The sequence below is a fragment of the Muntiacus reevesi genome, chromosome 1 (genome assembly GCF_963930625.1).
Source record: "Muntiacus reevesi chromosome 1, mMunRee1.1, whole genome shotgun sequence".
In the NCBI taxonomy this organism is placed as follows: domain Eukaryota; kingdom Metazoa; phylum Chordata; class Mammalia; order Artiodactyla; family Cervidae; genus Muntiacus; species Muntiacus reevesi.
This window is the reverse complement of record NC_089249.1, coordinates 227300601-227319647: the sequence shown is the minus strand read 5'-3', so window position 1 is coordinate 227319647 and position 19047 is coordinate 227300601. Positions and strand designations below refer to the sequence as shown.

General features: G+C 37.4%; 1 protein-coding gene across 4 annotated transcripts in view; it reads right to left on the bottom strand.

The window, feature by feature from the left end:
* Nucleotides 1-18564, bottom strand: part of PKD2L2 (polycystin 2 like 2, transient receptor potential cation channel) — a 40367-nt gene extending 21803 nt beyond the window's left edge. For all 4 annotated transcript variants that reach the window (XM_065918607.1, XM_065918608.1, XM_065918606.1 and 1 more), the window contains exons 1-6: nt 18534-18564; nt 17740-17841; nt 15933-16066; nt 15127-15383; nt 12061-12282; nt 9086-9314 (exon numbers count right to left, since the gene is read on the bottom strand). In XM_065918607.1, the coding sequence (XP_065774679.1) occupies nt 9086-9314; nt 12061-12282; nt 15127-15383; nt 15933-16066; nt 17740-17841; nt 18534-18564 (975 nt within the window). The remainder of the gene's footprint in view (nt 1-9085; nt 9315-12060; nt 12283-15126; nt 15384-15932; nt 16067-17739; nt 17842-18533) is intronic.
* Between the last annotated feature and the right edge of the window lie 483 nt (nt 18565-19047).

Here is a 19047-nt window from a genome sequence, read left to right as displayed (position 1 = left end):
TCATAACTTTTCTTCCAAGGAGGAAGTGTCTTTTAATTTCATGGCTGCAGTCACCATCTGCAGTGATTTTGGATCCTCCCCCAAAATAAAGTCTCTCACTGTTTCCATTGCTTCCCCATTTATTTGCTATGAAGTGATGGGACCAGATGCCATGATCTTAGTTTTCTGAATGTTGAATTTTAAGCCAACTTTTTCACTCTCCTCTTTCATCAAGAGGCTCTTTAGTTCTTTGTTTTCTGCAATAAGTATAATGTCATCTGCATATCTGAGGTTATTGATATTTCTCCCGGCAATCTTAATTCCAGCTTGTGCTTCATCCAGTCCAGCATTTCTCATGATGTACTCTATATATAAGTTAAATAAACACGGTGACAATATGCAGCCTTGATGTACTCCTTTCCTGATTTGGAACTAGTCTTGTTCCATGTCCAGTTCTAACTGTTGCTACTTGACCTGCATACGGATTTCTCAGGAGGCAGGTCAGGTGGTCTGATATTCCCATCTCTTGAAGAATTTCCCATAGTTTGTTGTGATCCACACAGTAAAAGGCTTTGGCATAGTCAATAAAGCAGAAGTAAATGTTTTTCTGGAACTCTTTTGCTTTTTCGATGATCCAACAGATGTTGGCAATTTGATCTCTGGTTCATCTGCCTTTTTAAAATCCAGGTTGAACATTTGGAAGTTCACAGTTCATGTATTGCTGAAGCCCGGCTTGGAGAATTTTGAACATTACTTTACTAGTGTGTGAGATGAGTGCAATTGTGTGGTAGTTTGAACATTCTTTGGCATTGCCTTTTTTTGAAATTGGAATGAAAACTGACCTTTTCCAGTCCTGTGTCCACTGCTGAGTTTTCCAAATTTGCTGGCATATTGAGTGTAGCACTTTCACAGCATCATCTTTCAGGATTTGAAATAGCTCAACTGGAATTCCATCACCTCCACTAGCTTTGTTCATAGTGATGCTTTCTAAGGCTCACTTGACTTCACATTCCAGGATGTCTGGTTCTAGGTGAGTGACCACACCATCGTGATTATCTGGGTCATGAAAATCTTTTTTGTATAGTTCTTCTGTGTATTCTTGTTACCTCTTCTTAATATCTTCTGCTTCTGTTAGGTCCATACCATTTCTGTCCTTTATTGTGCCCATCTTTGCATGAAATGTTCCCTTCAAAGCTCCAATTTTTTTAAAGAGATCTCTAGTCTTACTTTCTTGAATTGAAGTCTGAATTTGGCAATAAGGAGTTCATGATCTGAGCCACAGTCAGCTCCCAGTCTTGTTTTTGCTGACTGTATTGAGCTTCTCCATCTTTGACTGCAAAGAATATAATCAATCTGATTTTGATATTGACCATCTTGTGACATCCATGTGCAGAATCTTCCCTTGTTTTGTTGGAAGTGGGTGTTTGCTATGACCAGTGCTTTCTCTTGGCAAAGCTCTATTTGCCTTTCCCCTGCTTCATTCTGTACTCCAAGGCCAAACCTTTTCCTCCAGGTATCTCTTGACCTCCTACTTTTGCATCCCAGTTCCCTATAAGGAAAAGGACATCTTTTTTGGGTGTTAGTTCTAGAAGGTCTTGTAGGTTTTCATAGAACCGTTCAACTTCAGTTTCTTCAGCACTACTGGTCCAGGCATAGACTTGGATTACTGTGATATTGAATGGTTTGCCTTGGAAACGAACAGAGATCATGCTGTCGTTTTTGAGATTGCATCCAAGTACTGCATTTCAGACTCTTTTGTTGACTATGATGGCTACTCCATTTCTTCTAAGGGATTCTTGTCCACAATAGTAGATATAATGGTCACCCATTCCAGTCCGTTTTAGTTAGCTGATTCCTGCAATGTTGATGTTCACTCTTACCATCTCCTGTTTGACCACTTCCAATTTGCCTTGATTCATGGACCTAACATTCCAGGTTCTTATGCAATATTGCTCTTTACAGCATCAGACTTTACTTCCATCACCAGTTACATCCACAACTGTGTGTTGTTTCTGCTTTGGCTCCATCTCATTCTTTCTGGAGTTAGTTCTCCACTCATCTCCAGTAGCATATTGGGCACCTACCGACCTGGGGATTTCATCTTTCAGTGTCCTATCTTTTTGCCTTTTCATACTATTCATGGGGTTCTCATGGCAAGAATACTGAACTGGTTTGCCATTCCCTTCTCCAGTGGTATACATATATCCCCACCCTTTTGAAACTCCATCCTATGTCCCTCCCCATCTCACCCCTCTAGGTTAATACAGAACCCCTGTTTGAGTTTCCTTAGCTATACAGAAATTCTCGTTGGTTATCTAATTTACATATGGTAATATAAGTTTCCATATTACTCTTTCCATATATCTCACCCTCTCCTCCCCTCTCCCTATTTCTACAAGTCTATTCTCTATGTCTATTTCTCCATTGCTGCAGTGTAAATAAATTCTTCAGTACCATTTTCTAGATTCTGTATATATGTGTTAGAATATGATATTTATCTTTCCCTTTCTGACTTACTTCACTCTATATTAATAGGTTCTCGATTCATTCACCTCGTTAGAACTGACTCAAATACATTCCTTTTTATGGCTAAGTAAGAGTCCATTGTGTATATGTACCACAACTTCTCCATCCATTCATCTCTTGGTGGACATCTAGGTTGCTTCCATGTTCTAACTATTGTAAATAGTGCTGCAATGAACAATGGGACAGATGTTTCTTTTTCAGTTTTGGTTTTCTCAGGGTATATGCCTAGGAGTGGGATTGCTGGGTCATATAGTGGTTTTATTCCTAGCTTTTTAAGGAATCTCCAAACCGTCTTCCATAGTGGCTGTATCAGTTTACATTCCCACCAACAGTGCAAGAGCATTCCCTTTTCTCCATACCCTCTCCAGCATTTATTGTTTGTAGACTTTTTGATGATGGCCATTCTGACCGGTGTGAGGTGATATCTCATTGTAGTTTTGATTTGCATTTCTCTATTAATGAGCAATACTGAACCTCTTTTCATGTGTTTGTTAGCCATCTGTATGTCTTCTTTGGAGACATGTCTATTTACGTCTTTCTCCCACTTTTTAGTGGGTTGGTTGTTCTTCTGGCATTGAGTTGTATGAGCTGCTTGTATATTTTGGAAATTAATCCTTTGTCAGTTGTTTCATTTGTTACTATTTTCTCCCATTCTGAGGGTTGTCTTTTCACCTTGCTTATAATTTCCTTTGCTGTGCAAAAGGTTTTAAGTTTAATCAGGTCCCACTTGTTTACTTTTGTTTTTATTTCCATTACTATAGGAGGTGGGTCATAGAGGATCCTACTTTGATTTATGTCATTGACTGTTCTGCCTATGTTTTCCTCTAAGAGTTTTATAGTTTCTGGTCTTACATTCAGGTCTTTATCTATTTATTTATTTTTATTTTTTTTCCATTTATTTTTATTAGTTGGAGGCTAATTACTTTACAGTATTGTAGTGGTTTTTGCCATATATTGACATGAATCAGCCATGGATTTTCATGTGTTCCCCATCCCGATCACCCTTCTGCTTCCCTCTCTATCCCATCCCTCTAGGTCTTCCCAGTGCACCAGCCCTGAGCACTTGTCTCATGCATCCAACCTGGGCTGATGATCTATTTCACCCTTGATAGTATACTTGTTTCAAGGCTGTTCTCTCTGAACATCCCACCCTCGCCATCTCCCACAGAGTCCAAAAGTCTGTTCTGTACATCTGTGTCTCTTTTTCTGTCTTGCATATAGGGTTATTATTACCATCTTTCTAAATTCCATATATTTGTGTTAGTATACTGTATTGGTCTTTATCTTTCTGGCTTACTTCACTCTGTATAATGGGCTCCAGTTTCATCCATCTCATTAGAATTGATTCAAATGAATTCTTTTTAATGGCTGAGCAATATTCCATAGTGTATATGTACCACAGCTTCCTTATCCATTCGTCTGCTGATGGGCATCTAGGTTGCTTCCACGTCCTGGCTATTATAAACAGTGCTGTGATGAACATTGGGGTACACGTGTCTCTTTCAGATCTGGTTTCCTCGGTGTGTATGCCCAGAAGTGGGATTGCTGGGTCATATGGCAGTTCTATTTCCAGTTTTTTAAGGAATCTTCACACTGTTCTCCATAGTGGCTGTACTAGTTTGCATTCCCACCAACAGGGTAAGAGGGTTCCCTTTTCTCCACACCCTCTCCAGCATTTATTGCTTGTAGACTTTTGGATAGCAGCCATTCTGATTGGCGTGTAATTATAGTTTTCTTTTTTTGTGTTGTCTTTGTCTGGTTTTGGTATCAGGGTGATGGTGCCTCGTAGAATGAGTTTGGAAGTGTTCCTTCCCCTGCAATTTTTTGAAGGAGTTTTAGAAGGATAGGCATTAGCTCTTCTCTAAATATTTGATAGAATTCTCCTGTGAAGCCCTCTGGTCCTAGGCTTTTGTTTTCTGGGAAATTTTTGATCACAGCTTCAATTTCAGTGCTTGTAATTGGGTTGTTCATAACTTGTATTTCTTCCTGGTTCACTCTTGGAAGATTGAACTTTTCTAAGAATCTGCTCATTTCTTCTAGATTATCCATTTTATTGCCATATAATTGTTCATAATAGTCTCATAATCTTTTGTATTTCTTCATTGTCTGTTGTAATTTCTCCTTTTTCATTTCTAAGTTTGTTAATTTGATTCTCTTTTGTTCTTGATGAGTCTGGCTAAAGGTTTGTGAATTTTGTTTATCTTCTCAAAGAACCAGCTTTTAGTTTTATTAATCTTTACTATTGTTTCTTTCGCTTCTTTTTCATTTACTTCTGCTCAGATCTTTATGACTTATTTCCTTTTACTGATTTTTTTTTTTTTTGGTTCTTGTTTTTCCAGTTGTTTTAAGTGTAGAGTTAGGTTGTCTTTTCAATGTTTTTCTTGGTTTTTTTTTTTTTTGAGGTAGGATTGAATTGCTATAAACTTCTCTCTTAGAACTGCTTTTGCTACATCCAAGGAAAGTTATGACCAACCTAGATAGCATATTAAAAAGCAGAGACATTACTTTGCCAACAAAGGTCCATCTAGTCAAGGCTATGGTTTTTCCAGTGGTCATGTATGGATGTGAGAGTTGGACTGTGAAGAAAGCTGAGTGTCGAAAAATTGATGCTTTTGAACTGTGGTGTTGGAGAAGACTCTTGAGAGTCCCTTGGACTGCAAGGAGATCCAACCAGCCCATCCTAAAGGAGATCAGTCCTGGGTGTTCATTGGAAGGACTGATGCTGAAGCTGAAACTCCAATACTTTGGCCACCTCATGTGAAGAGTTGACTCATTGGAAAAGACCCTGATGCTGGGAGGGACTGGGGACAGAAGGAGAAGGGAACGACAGAGGATGAGATGGCTGGATGGCGTCACTGACTCGATGGACATGAATTTGAGTAAACTCCGGGAGTTTGTGATGGATTGTGATGGACAGGGAGGCCTGGCGTGCTGTGATTCATGGGGTCGCAGAGTTGGACACGACTAAGCGACTGAACTGAACTGAATAGGTTTTGAGTTGTCATATTTTCATTGTCATTTGTTTCTAGAATTTTTTTTAATTTCCCTTTTGATTTCTTCAGTAACCTGTTAGAAACATGTTTTAATCTCCATGGGTTTGTGTTTCTTACATTTTTTTTTTTCTTGTAATTGATATCTAGTCTCATAGCATTGTAGTCAGAGAAGATGCTTGATATGATTTTGATTTTCTTAAATTTACTGAGGTTTGATTTGTGACCCAAGATGTGGTCTATCCTGAGAGTGTTCCATGTGCATTTGAGAAGAAGGTGTATTCTTCTGCATTTCGATGGAATATCCTGAAGATATCAATAAGATCCATCTCTTCTGATGTATCATTTAAGACTTGTGTTTCCTTATTTTCTCTTTTAATCATCTGTCCATTGGTGTGAGTGGGATGTTCAGAGTCTCCTACTATTATTGTGTTACTGTCAGTTTCTCCTTTTATGTCTGTTAGTGATTGCCTTATGTATTGAGGTGCTCCTATGTTGGGTGCATAGATATTTACAGTTGTTATGTCTTCCTCTTGGATTGATCCCTTGAACATTATGTAGTGTCCTTCCTTATCTCTTGTAATCTTCTTTAAGGTCTGTTTTGTCTGATATGAGGATTGCTACTCCAGCTTTCTTTGCTTCCCATTTGCATGGAATATATTTTTCCATCCTCTCACTTTCAGTCTATATGTGTCTTTAGATCTGAAGTGGGTTTCTTGCAGACAGCATATATATGGATATTGTTTTTGTATCCATTCAGCCAGTCTCTGTCTTTTGGTTAGAGCATTTAATCCATTTACATTTAAAGCAATTATTGATATATACATTCCTACTGCCATTTTCTTAATTGTTTGGGGTTAATTTTGTAGATCTTTTTTCTTCTCTTGTCTTTCTTGACTATATAAGTCCCTTTAATATTTGTTGCAAAATGGGTTTGGTGGTACTGAATTCTCTTAACTTTTCCTTGTCTGAAAAGCTTTTTATTTCTCCATCAATTTTGAATGAGATCCTTGCCAGGTATAGTAATCTTGGATGTAGATTTTTCCCTTTCAGTACTTTAAATATATCCTGCCATTCCCTTTGGGCCTGCAGAGTTTCTGCTGAAAGCATATGGGGTTTCTGTTAAGCGTATGGGGTTTCCCTCGTATGTTACTTGTTGCTTTCCCCTTGCTGCTTTTAATAGTCTTTGTGTGTTGTCTTTGTTAGTTTGATTAGTATGTGTCTTGGCGTGTTTCTCCTTGGGTTTATCCTGTATGGGACTCTTTGTGCCTCTTGGACTTGACTATTTCCTTTTCCATGTTGGGGAAATTTTCAACTATAATCTCTTCAAAAATTTTCTCATACCCTTTCTTTTTCTCTTCTTCCTCTGGGACCCCTATAATTTGAATGTTGGTGTGTTTGGTATTGTCACAGAGGTCTCTGAGACTATCCTCAGTTCTATTCATTCTTTAAACTTTATTTTGTTCTTCAGAAGTTATTTCTACCATTTTATCTTCAGCTCACTGATTCATTATTCTGCTTCAGATACTCTGCTATTGATTCCTTCTAGAGTATTTTTAATTTTAGTAATTGTGTTGTCTCTGTATGTTTATTCTTTAATTCTTCTAGGTCTTTATTAATTGATTCTTGCATTTTCTTCATTTTGTTTTCAAGGTTTTTGATCATCTTTACTAGTATTATTATTCTGAATTCTTTTTCAGGTAGTTTGCCTATTTCCCCTTCTTTTATTTGTACTTCTGTGTTTCTAGTTTGTTCCTTCTTTTGTGTAGTATTTCTCTGCCTTTTCATCATCATCATCATCATTATTTTTAACTTACTGTGTTTGAGGGCTCCTTTCCCAGGCTTCAAGGTTGAATTCTTTCTTCCTTTTGGTTTCTGCCCTCCCAAGTTTGGTCCAGTGGTTTGTGTAACTTCATATAGAGTGAGATTTGTGTTGAGTTTTGTTTTTCCTCTGATGGGCAAGGCTGAGTGAGGTGGTAATCTTGTCTGCTGATGATTAGGTTTGTATTTTTGTTTGTTGGCGGCCTGCGCTGGTTGCTACTGGTGGTTGGGTGATGCCGGGTCTTGTATTCAAGTGGTTTCCGTTGTGTGAGTTCTCACTATTCGATACTCCCTAGGGTTAGTTCTCTGGTAGTCTAGGATCTTGGATTCAGTGCTCCCACTCCAAAGGCTCAGGGCTTGATTTCTCCAAACTAGTTCTGAAACAATGGAACATGGAAGAATGCTGTCATCATTTGGGATTCAGTGGTTTACGGCAGGTCTGGGCAGGTTGGAAACAGGTGGGACTGGAGGAAGGCAGATTTGGTTGCAGCTCTTTCCAGGTGCAGTCCAGGTAAACAGGTGTGTGTGTTGGGGCTGAATAGTGAAGGGCCATGCTGGGACATCATGATCTAATTCTTTCTGCCTGGCTTTATCCCAGAGTTTACAAATACCCCATGCAGCACACTCTACCTGACTCTGGAGGATTCTGGAGCAGGGGGTGTGCAATTGCACTCATGTGGTCCAGCTCTGGGCTGGTGGCTGTGTCTAACAATTCTTTTAGTAGAGGATTTTTGAACCAGACTATCTTTTATCTATTATTATTATAAAGCTATATGACCATTAAAACTATTATGAAAAATTTCCTTTGACTTCTCTTCCCTAAAATACTCAGTTAAACATTTAATGCTTATGCCCTATGTTAAGCATTATTGAGGGGTACCAGAAAAACTTTCAATTTGGTTTTGGGAAACAAATTTTATACACACACACACACACACACACACACACACACCAGGTATAAAGCCTGGCAAGTCTGTGAAGTTCTGCCATTGGGAACAGGTGACCTGGACCTGTCTTGTCACTGTCAGGCTAAAATATATAATTATATATAATATAAATATATATACACACAAATACACAGACAAACACACTCAATTGGCTATAACTAAGGACCAATAAGAGTGAAAGATCAGATTGTATAAGCCTGAATATTTGCTCATTGTTTCTAAAACCAAAATCTTACAGTTTGTCTTGCTCTGCCCTCTATGTTTATTTTAGTATTTTCTAGCTTTAAAAACTGGCAGTCTTTGGAGCTTCTTTCAAGGACTATTCCCCCAATCCTGGTGGCATCTCTGTGCCTACAAGCTACCCGCTCTGGCTTCTCAAACCTTATCCCCACCTTCAGTATTCTGCCTAGGCTTGTCTTTTACCTATTTAAAAATTCAGGATAGCAGATTTAGGCAATGTAGAATACATTTTAAAGGACCTTGCCCCCAAATAATCTTTATTTTCAACACATTCCTGTAAGAAATACATATTTTTGGGTGGGAATAGGGAGACTTAACTGTGCCAATTAAATCATAATACCTATGGAATCATCTATTCCTCTAGGTTTATGCTAGTCCTCACAAGGACCAAATCAGAGAAAAAAAGACTTCTTTCTTTTGGAGGCACACCATTAATACCTACTTTGACATCTTATGGTTGATACTTATGGCATTTAGAATAAATCACAGATGAATAGAAAATTCTACTTTTTTTTTTACAGCTCCTTCATTTGTGGGTTCAGATGTGATTTCTCTCAGCCATATCTGTGAAAATATACTTACCACCAAAAGTAATAATTCTAGCCAGTTCCAAATACTTTTGAAATAGGCAAATTTAAATTCTTTCAGTTTTTTGATTTCTTGTATTGTGAAGACAATAATAAAAATACAAAATATGATTTCACAGGAAGCAATAAAATAATCATAGAAGCTAACGTATCTGAGGAGCTTCACAGAGTAAAACTGCCATGAAGTAAGTATTCCTCCAGTTGCAGGGAATTCTGCCACCAATCTGTAAAATGAGGTTTGTGAAAGTAACTGCATTTCAAGAATTTATATTTCAGTACTTAACTCAATTGAAATTTCCAGTCAATGATGTTGTATACTTTAATAGTTATTTTGTACAAAATATGTTTTCTCAGGGTAACAGGCTCAAAAAATTCTTTTTAATCCTCCAATTTTTTTGGTGCTCTGAAAATTCACAGTGGTCAAAGACCAGTGTAAATGAGAAAGAAGGAAAGATGTGACTTTACATTCATTTTACTCTATGTTTTGATTGCTCATTCGTAACTGGACTGCTATTTATCCCCAGAGAATAAGGGGTGATGTTCAAGAAATGCTGTACTGTTAGTTACTGTTATTATTCAGGACTCCCCAAATATTTCAGAGGAGGGAAATACACTCTCCCCCTTTAGCTTATCAGAGATACTTCTTGCTTCTAAATCTCAAGATAACATACTATACTAAAGCCAATGTTTTCTGTTTAACTTTAGGCACTAGACTTTGGATACAAAGATCTATATGCAAGTAGAAGTATAAAAATTACTGCAGTACCAAATATAAAAAGATTTTTAGGTAATTCCCTGTATTCCTAGTTTTTTCCATAACTGCAGGTAGTTAAGAATTGGCAGTAATTTAAGGAACCAGGATCTCTATCACAAATTCATAATGTAATTATTTCTACCTGAAGGTGTTAGCAAATCTTATTGGTACTAGAAAAAGGTGCTGCCCCCTCAACCCCAAAAATACCTTACCAAAATCCAGAACAAAACCACCAGTTAACAAATAGAAAACAGGATTTTTTTCACCTTGCATATAGTTGGTGCACAAATTTGAGCAAGTGAGTGAAATGAATGAAACTCAGTATTTTGACCTGAAGTGTAGACTAGTAAACAAAAAGCAAAAAATGATGAGCATTTAGTTTGCCAGATATGTGTACAAAAGGAAAATAAGTGGATAAGGTCATAGCGTAAGCAATATGCTCCCATACAACTATTGATTATACTACCAGGTAAAAGTTTCAAAATCTGCTGAAATTTCTAAAAAACATTTTAAAAGATAAATAAAATAAGCATGAAACCTAGAGACAGAAAATATGGACTTAATGTAGTATTGCAAGGAGTTCTTCGTATGACTGTAAGCCAATTACCCCATCGTTTCTATTCTTATTTAGGACATTGGGGTGATTTGTATTCTCTACTTTATCCCTACCAGGACTATCGGGAAAGGTGAATACTGTTGGTAAGAAGCTGATTCCCTGAAAGAAACTACTATAACATGCTGCTGACAGTAATTCATTTGCTTTCATTTCTTTTTTTCTTTTTTGCTTTCATTTCTATACATTTTAAAGGCTGTGACTATCTTTCACCATCACTGTTGCACAAGGGCCAAGTTCCCCATTCAGAGTAAAGGCTGATTCCATATTCCATTCGGAAGGAAAATGTAAAATTCAAGAGAAAAAAGTGGCTTACTAAGACTCAGTGGACACTAATGTTTACCTGTCAGTATTCACTATCCTATTCCTCCTTTCCAATAGAACCTTAATTGTATCAGCCATTCACCCATTCCCAGATGGCTTAGAAGCCAATTCAATCTTCAAGCAGATTCAATCACAGTAATGCTATTTGCTTTGCCAGTCCTCAGGCCTAAGTCAAATAGTATGGTCCAGGTCAGGCAGATTATCTAAGATAATCAGACCTACAGAAATAATTTTTTTCTCTTCGGCTGTTTCCTCCTCCTCCTCATGAGGGGATGTCTCTCATCCTTTTCTTGGGCCCAATGGGTTAGCCCCAGCATGTATTTCTATGGTGGTTGGCTCAGCATGTACTTCTACTATTACATGAGAATTCTCATGTAATAGTAGAAGTACAAAACAGCAAGTTTTAATGTACAAACCGCTTTCAAATTTCTGCATGTATCATGCGTGTGTGCATGCTAAATCGCTTCAGTTTTGTCAAACTCTTTGTGACCGTGTGGACTGTAGCCTGCCAGGTTCCTCTGTCCATGGGATTCTCCAGGCAAGGATACTGGAGTGGATTCCTATGCCTTCCTCTAGCAGATTTTCCCGACCCAGGGATCAAACCCATGTCTCTTATGTCTCCTGCATTGGCAGGCGGGTTCTTTACCACTAGTGCCACCTGGGAAGCTCTTGCTTTTATCATATATGCTGACATTCCATTGACCAAAGAAAGTCACATGGTTGAGCCTAGTATCTAGTTCTGGGGTATTGCACCCTGCCCTGGGTGACAGGGTACTACAAGTTTACATGGCAAAGATGTGAAGAATTGGGGCCATTTGCAAGTCATCATCGGCTATAATCTAGGATGTTGGATGTTGTTATATATTGTTTGAATCGTAAATTGTTCATTCTTGAGCAAATATTAATAAGTTAATAAAGAAGCTCATTGTGAAAGGAAATCAACAGATTTGAACGATCTGATTTAAAGGAAGAAATCGTTAGGGCTAAATGTTATATTTGTCCAGCTGCAGAATGACAAGAAATAAGGCTATATATTCTTAAGTAATATAAAACTAACCTACTGTATGTAATTCTTCATGTTCTGCAATATGTCCTGAAACAGTGAAACAATGAATATGATGTTGCTTTTTCTTCATCATTATTGGAGGAACTACATTATATTTATATTGGAGCTTATGATTTTAATCTCAGTACAAACATGCACAAACTGGAAACTCTAAAGAGGGCTCTGGATGCCTTTTAAATTCAATATACTAATAAGAGGTCTTGAATCACTCACCTGATAATGCAAAATAGATTTACATTAGCATTGTACACTGAAAAATCAATAAAAATAACTCTAGTGCCTCTTGTGATCCAGCTGTTCATTCGGAGGTTAATGAACTTGTTTAGGGTTTCAGATTTTGATTTTGATAAAGTGAAAATATACCCCCCATTTTGGTAAACACCAACAAATCCCCAGTGCCAAGGGGAGTTCATATCAGGAGAAGAGTACTTCCATCTGTTAGATAAAAAAAAGAATAATGGAGAGATGAGAAAGCTTGACCGAGAATAAGAGTTAACTTCTGGTTCAAAAGTAGTTTAAAAAAAGTAGTACTAAGTTCATAAGCATTACAGTAATTTTGAAGTAAGGTGGTTAAGGAGTAAACTAAGAGGATTAAGGTTGCATATGTTTTTATTTTTTAGTGCTTATTGTGGACAAGTGCTATGAGAAAAAAAAATTTAATCCGTTGCCTCAGGGAACTTGAAATCTAGAAAACAATGATTAATTTTTTTCATTAACATGTCCCTGTTGTCTTATCTTCAGTCTTTGAGGAGGACAAGAACATCCAGGGTTTTAATTCAGAAATATCTGCCTCAGTGTGGGGAAAAAGATGCTTTACAGTGTGACTTCTAACAATCATATGCCATTTATAAATGTCCAATAAATAAAAACTTTGTTACAATGTCTATGTTGTTATATAGGTATCTTATTTTAATGAAAGTACACAAAGTAAAATCTATATAAGTAAATTTTGTTTCCATTCTTTCTACTTTTAACTTAGTTGTGTGTGTGTGCCTGTGTGTGTTCAGTTGTGTCTGATTCTGTGACCCTTTGGACTATAGCTGTCAGGCTCCTCTGTTCATGGAATTCTCTGGGCAGGAATACTGGACTGGGTTTGCCATTTCCTCCTCCAGGGCATTTTCCTGTCTCAGGGATTGAACCCGTGTCTCCTGAGTCTCCTGCATTGCAGGCAGATGCTTTACCTGCTGAGCAAATCAGGAAGCCCAGCGAACTTAAGTTATGGATATAAAAAAATTAAGCTTTGATTCTTCATTTCAGTTCCTATTTAGTCTCCTCAAACAGATCTGAACAATTATCCAAAGATGCTCTGCTTAAACTTGTTTTCCTATCACTAATACCATGTTTGCTTTCACCAGAGAAGATAAAAATGATAACACTAAGAAAAAATACTCATTTAATGAAAATTCCATAGTTGTATCTTTGCACATTTTCCACATGATTGTTAAAATGAAACAAGAACGTTTGTTATGCTAACCCTCTCCTACTTTCAATTTTTAATACTGGTTTTAATTAATGAATGTTACATTTTAGAAAGACAAACACAACTTGATTCGTATTTTGGTTGTTAGGAAATGACACATATTAAAAGTCTAAATCCATGTTAATTTTGGAATGTAAATTATTTGTAGTTGTTATAATTTGGAATGTTAGAATACCTAACAGATTAGCCTTGAGATCAAATTAAAATGTGTAATTAAATAATTCGCTTATCTCATAATTTTTTATTGAAAGGGAAATAGTGTGTGGTACTATTATACTATTATAGCAGTATAATATTTAAGAGAATGTGTCACTATACTTAAGAACTTACATACAAAACAAGAGAACTATACAAGCACGTTGTGGCCGTCAAGAACGCCCAAAACTCATACAAAGAGAAAATAAGTTAACAAACCCACAAAGCAATGATCAGTCCTAGGGATACTGTGGAAACTGCTCAAGAAGGGAAATGTAGTTACTATACTTATATTTATATAAATATAAAATAAACATTGACTAATGATTAACAAAATTATAGCATAACCATAGGCTAAGACGAATAGGAAGTTTGTTGGAGGAGGGAGTGGTATAAGAAGGATATATGACACACACTTTCTGTGACAGAGACAGTAGATATACAAAACTATAAAACCAAGTAATAGCAGTATATGCATACTATTTAGAAATGTGAAGTATATACAAGAAACAACTGAAAGTGGTTGCTTGTGGAATGGAAATTATGCGCAGGAAAGTGTGGACCTTTGTAAATGTTTGCATCACTTTGATAAATATCAAATTCTAAAAAAGATACTTTGCCTCTATGATTTCATATGACCTTATATGCAATGATACCAGTACCTTCCATGTTAAGGGTAGGTAGTGGTAGTGGCACTGGGCTTTTACATTTTCAATGTAAAGTGTAGACGTGAGTCTATACTAGCATTAACCACAGCCACTTTGGAGAACAATGGCCAAAATATCTTTGGCAGGCATCATCTGATGCAGTGTCTGTAAACCTAACTGCCCCTTTTCAAGATGTTGTGCTGTGCTGAGTTGCTCAGTTCTGTCTGATTCTTTGCGATGTCATGGACTGTAGCCTGTCGGGCTCCTCTATCCATGGGAAAAGTACTGAAGTGGGTTGCCATGCCCCCCTCCAGGGGATCTGCCCAACCCAGGGATCAAACCAGGTCTCCTGCATTGCAGGTGGATTCTTTACCAGCTGAGCCACTAAGGAAGCCCAAGAAAACTGGAGTGGGTAGCCTATCCCTTCTCCAATAGATCTGCCCAGCCGAGGAATTGAACCAGGGTCTGCTGCATTGCAGGTGAGTTCTTTACCAGCTGAGCTACCAGGGAAGCCCTACTGGCAACAATACAAGATATCACTGAAGTAAGCCAGAGTGAGAAAGCAGCAGAGTACTTCAGAGATATTCCCTAGGGATCCCAAAAAGCATTTGGGATGTGTATAAGAGCATCTTGCCAGAGCCAGAGAAATTGATTGAGTATTATAAAAGCAAAAATGGGTACTTTGCCTTGTGTTCAATATGACTTAACACTTCATCTACCACAGCTGGGGTGGGGGGGAAACACTCTGTGTCCTATGGTAAACAAAAAATTAACTGGTTTACTCTTCCTTTTCTCAGCACTGCATCTCTGAGTCTTCCTTTGATACTATTATTGAAAGAGTTTCCTTACCTGTCAGCTCCCTGTTGGTATCATTTGGAAAATAAATATATTTTCACAGTTGTTTGAAGATACAATGCTAAGTGCTATAAAAGTTATGTGTAATTTTACACTACTTACTCAGTATCCTGTTTAAGGCCAAAATCAGCCATATCTTCATTTTTAGAAGTGTATTTGTCATAACATTCATCCATCAAAGACCGAAAGAATGAATAGACCTTGCATGTGCCATTGCGGACTTTTAGTTGACGGACTCTGGGGAGTCCTAAAAGTATGTTCTCATAGTAGATGCGACTGCTGTTCTTTAAATCATACAGCTTCTCATTATTGTACCATGAGTCCCAGTACAGACCATCCAAAAAGGGTCCTTCCATGAACTTCATATAGAAAAATACATATTACGGGAAAAATATTTTCATGTCAACTGTGAACAGAATCTACATTCATAATGTTATCCATAAGAATATAAAAATCAGTGATTTTGAGGACAAGTATGAAAATTATTAGCCAAGCCACCATTAATAATGGTAATGGTAGGTGATGTTGATTATAATGAAGATGGTTAACATTTACTGAGTACTTTATATGTACTGTTCTAAGCACTTAACAAGTATTAACTCATTTCTATAACCTTTCTTCTCCAAGGGGTATACTGAAAATCCTTCGCCACAACATGGGCAAAGAATTTACTGGCAATTCAAAGCATTTTTAACAGTAATTTTCACCATATACAATTTTAAAGTTATAAGAACTATATCACACTGAGAACACAGGTTCTCAATCAACATTGGTTGATTACAATAGTTTGAAGAAATGACATTTATTTTTACTCATTCCTTCAATAAGTAAGTATCAAAGTCCCTATGATGTGTGCCAAAGGCTTTTTTATGCAATACCTAAAACTATTTCATCCAATCACACCTTACCTTCCAAAAGTCAGTTATGCTGCGAATAGACTTAAAGTTGGTTCTTTCTTCACCAGCCACAGATGTATCCAAAAATAGAGATGACATAACTTTGTTTAAGTAATACATATGTGGGTTTACCATCCCAAAAGTCACTAAGGAAAAGAATTTTTTATTTTAAAACTTATGTTAAAAAAAAACTCAAGTTTTTATCAGGATTAAAAATGTAATTTGTTCCTAATTTTGTTTTGAAAATTCAGTTTTATTTTGCTAACTACAAAAGCAATAATAAAAAAACTAAAATATAAAAATACAAAACAGGAAGAACTTTTCTTTAACCCACTATGTAAGAGTTAGGTTTGGCATATATTCTTCAGATTTTTCTAAATGCAAACATGATGTAGAGAAGACAACTTTATTTTTACAAAACTGAGACTACATTTTACATACTATCATGCAAATTGGCTTTTTCCCAGAACTGGGAGTATGCAGCACAATTTAGTAAGTAGTTAAGGATATGAACTTTAAAATCAAACAGATTTTTTTTTAATCCCACCATAGGGATACCTTCTAATGTTTTGAGAAGTGAGATAGTTCACGTGGAACACTTAAAACTATGTTTTGGCATATGATAAGATTGAAAAAAACATGAACTAGTATTCTTTCTCATTCTTTCTAGGGGTAGGTGTGTAGGTTTTAGATCAGTGAAAGTGTTAGTTGCTCAGTTGTGTCTGACTCTTTGCCATCCCATGGACTATTAATTCAGGGTATAGACTAAATATGTCTTTTTTGCTAGAAGATATTTTTTAGTAATAATCCATCTCCAACATTATTCCATGGCAAACATGAACCTGTGCCATTCTTTAATGTTGCATATTATGTCATTATATACACCAAAATATTTAAAAAATCCTCTGTCGGAGATTTCCCATTCTTCCTAATTATAAAAAGGTGTTTTTTAAAAAATCCTTGAATAACGTGATTGAGTGATTTTAAATATTTCCCCAAATGTTCTGTAATAAGCATTTAAAAACTATAACTTATGAGATGGTTAAAGCTGTTTTTAATCAATAGCTGACTCAAGCTCACTCCCACATACCAATTAATTAGTTAACTGATAAATATTGGGCTGGCCAAAAAGTTTGTATGGGTTTTTCCATACCATCTTACAGAAAAACCTGAATAAACTTTTTTGCCAGCCCAATGACTGCCATACTGACATATGTCCAGCCAGTGAGTTTACATCTACTGTATACTGGGTGCTATAAAGACAAAATGCTCTTTAATACTGATCATGCTATTAACTCACAGATAGGAGGAATGTAGGTTGAGATATTTTCCTGGTCCTCCCTAAAGGTTTGCACTGATTTGTAGCTCCTGTAACTCAGAACTAGCATATTTTACTAGTTAACATGCTAGGGAAAAGATCAAAGTAGACATCAAGACTAACTTCTTAGGCCTTATTTGTTGTCTGACCCATTTGTAGCCTGACTAGGGTGAAGCTGATGTATCTGTATGGCTCTAAAAGAAATCAAGAATTGGCAACTTAAGGGAATATATTCAAGATAGAACTGCCAACAGGAATAATTGATTCAACCAAAGTTGACTATGAAAGCTTTTTATTAAATCCGTGACTTAAAGTTGTGCCCCTTAAGAAATGGACATGGTGTCGCTCTAAATGAATTTAAAGTGTTTGAAATGTGTCACTATTTTTTGAGAGGTTTCAGTAGTCTAAAAGCCTAATTTTTAAAAAATAAAACCCATGTTTTATTTTTCATCTACAGATAACTTTAGTTCAAACTGCTTTCATCTACATCTGTGTACTTACATATACATAAGTTTATTAAAAAAATAGAGTAGAGTAACAACTCCTGAAGTGTGGTTCTAATTTCTACGTCCTCTCTGTAACGCAGTTTATGTTTCGGAGTTCCTGTGAGACATAAAACAAAATTTTTTCTTTATTTTATAATGTATGTAAATCACAGGGGTGGAAAAACAGATGCAATTTTAGCTGTTTACACTGTGAAGGAAAGCTCCAACAGCTTCTGGTTATGTTTTTACTCTCACTTTTATGAAGAAGGAATAATTAGTAACATTTTCCCATGGTGATAGTGGGCAATCATTTTATGACTGTTCATGATAAATTTTATAACCCGGATATTTCCTTACCAGTCTTGTTTTAAACTGAAAATGCAAAATACAAACCAAAGAAAACCTCCTCATCTGTCCCTAATCGTTTTTCACCATCAGTCAACACTGCTTGGGATGGCTGGCTCCTGCCGGAGGAGGAAAAAGGACTCTGTCTGGGATTCTGCTAAGGTCGCTACTCCTTCGATCAACAAAGGCCTTCTAAGGCTGGCCCAGCGAAGGCCAGTGTACAGCAAGTGGCTGACCCAGATCCAGCTTCGGGCAAGGGCAAGAGGTGAGATGTCTCCTCGAGGATTCACTTTTCCTGTCACACACAATGAGCCTCTCCGATTCTCAAGAAGAGGCTGTGAAGGGAAACCGATCTGGAGATTATATCTCTCATCAGAAATCATGCGGGGTTACAAACTTTCTTGCAGGGTATTTCGAATTGCCAGTTCCGCCCTGCCCCACCCACTCCCTAGGAGCGCCCCTCACCGCCTAGGTGCCACCGCGAAGCCTCAGCCATTGCCGACTTGGACTAAGACGCCCGTTTCGCCTTCCTATGCCTTCAGAGCCTGCGCGGTACTCTTGTGCACGTGCGCCCCTGGCTTGTGCGCGCATGCGGGGCTTGAAGATGCGAATGCGCGTGCGCACTGAGGGCTGCGTGGAATGGCTTGGTGTGAGGCATGAGGCATGAGGCCGCCCTACGCATGGCAGCAGCTGTCCCCTGCGTGTTGTCGATTTCTACGGCAAACTTGGCGTTAGGCCTGAGCATAATCATGAAAATCGTACTAATTATACTGGGCTACTTTTTCTTGACTCTTTAATTAATCTATTGGCTTGTTTAGTCTTCATACTGCCCCTTCCTGAAAGGTAGGTGTTTTGTCCTCGTATTAGACTTGAAGAAACTGAGGAGAATAAATTACTTACCAAAGTCGCGTTGCGGCAAAGTTTGCTCAACGCCGACGCCGGAAATTGTAACGGAGACCCTAGTCTGCCGCTGCAACTT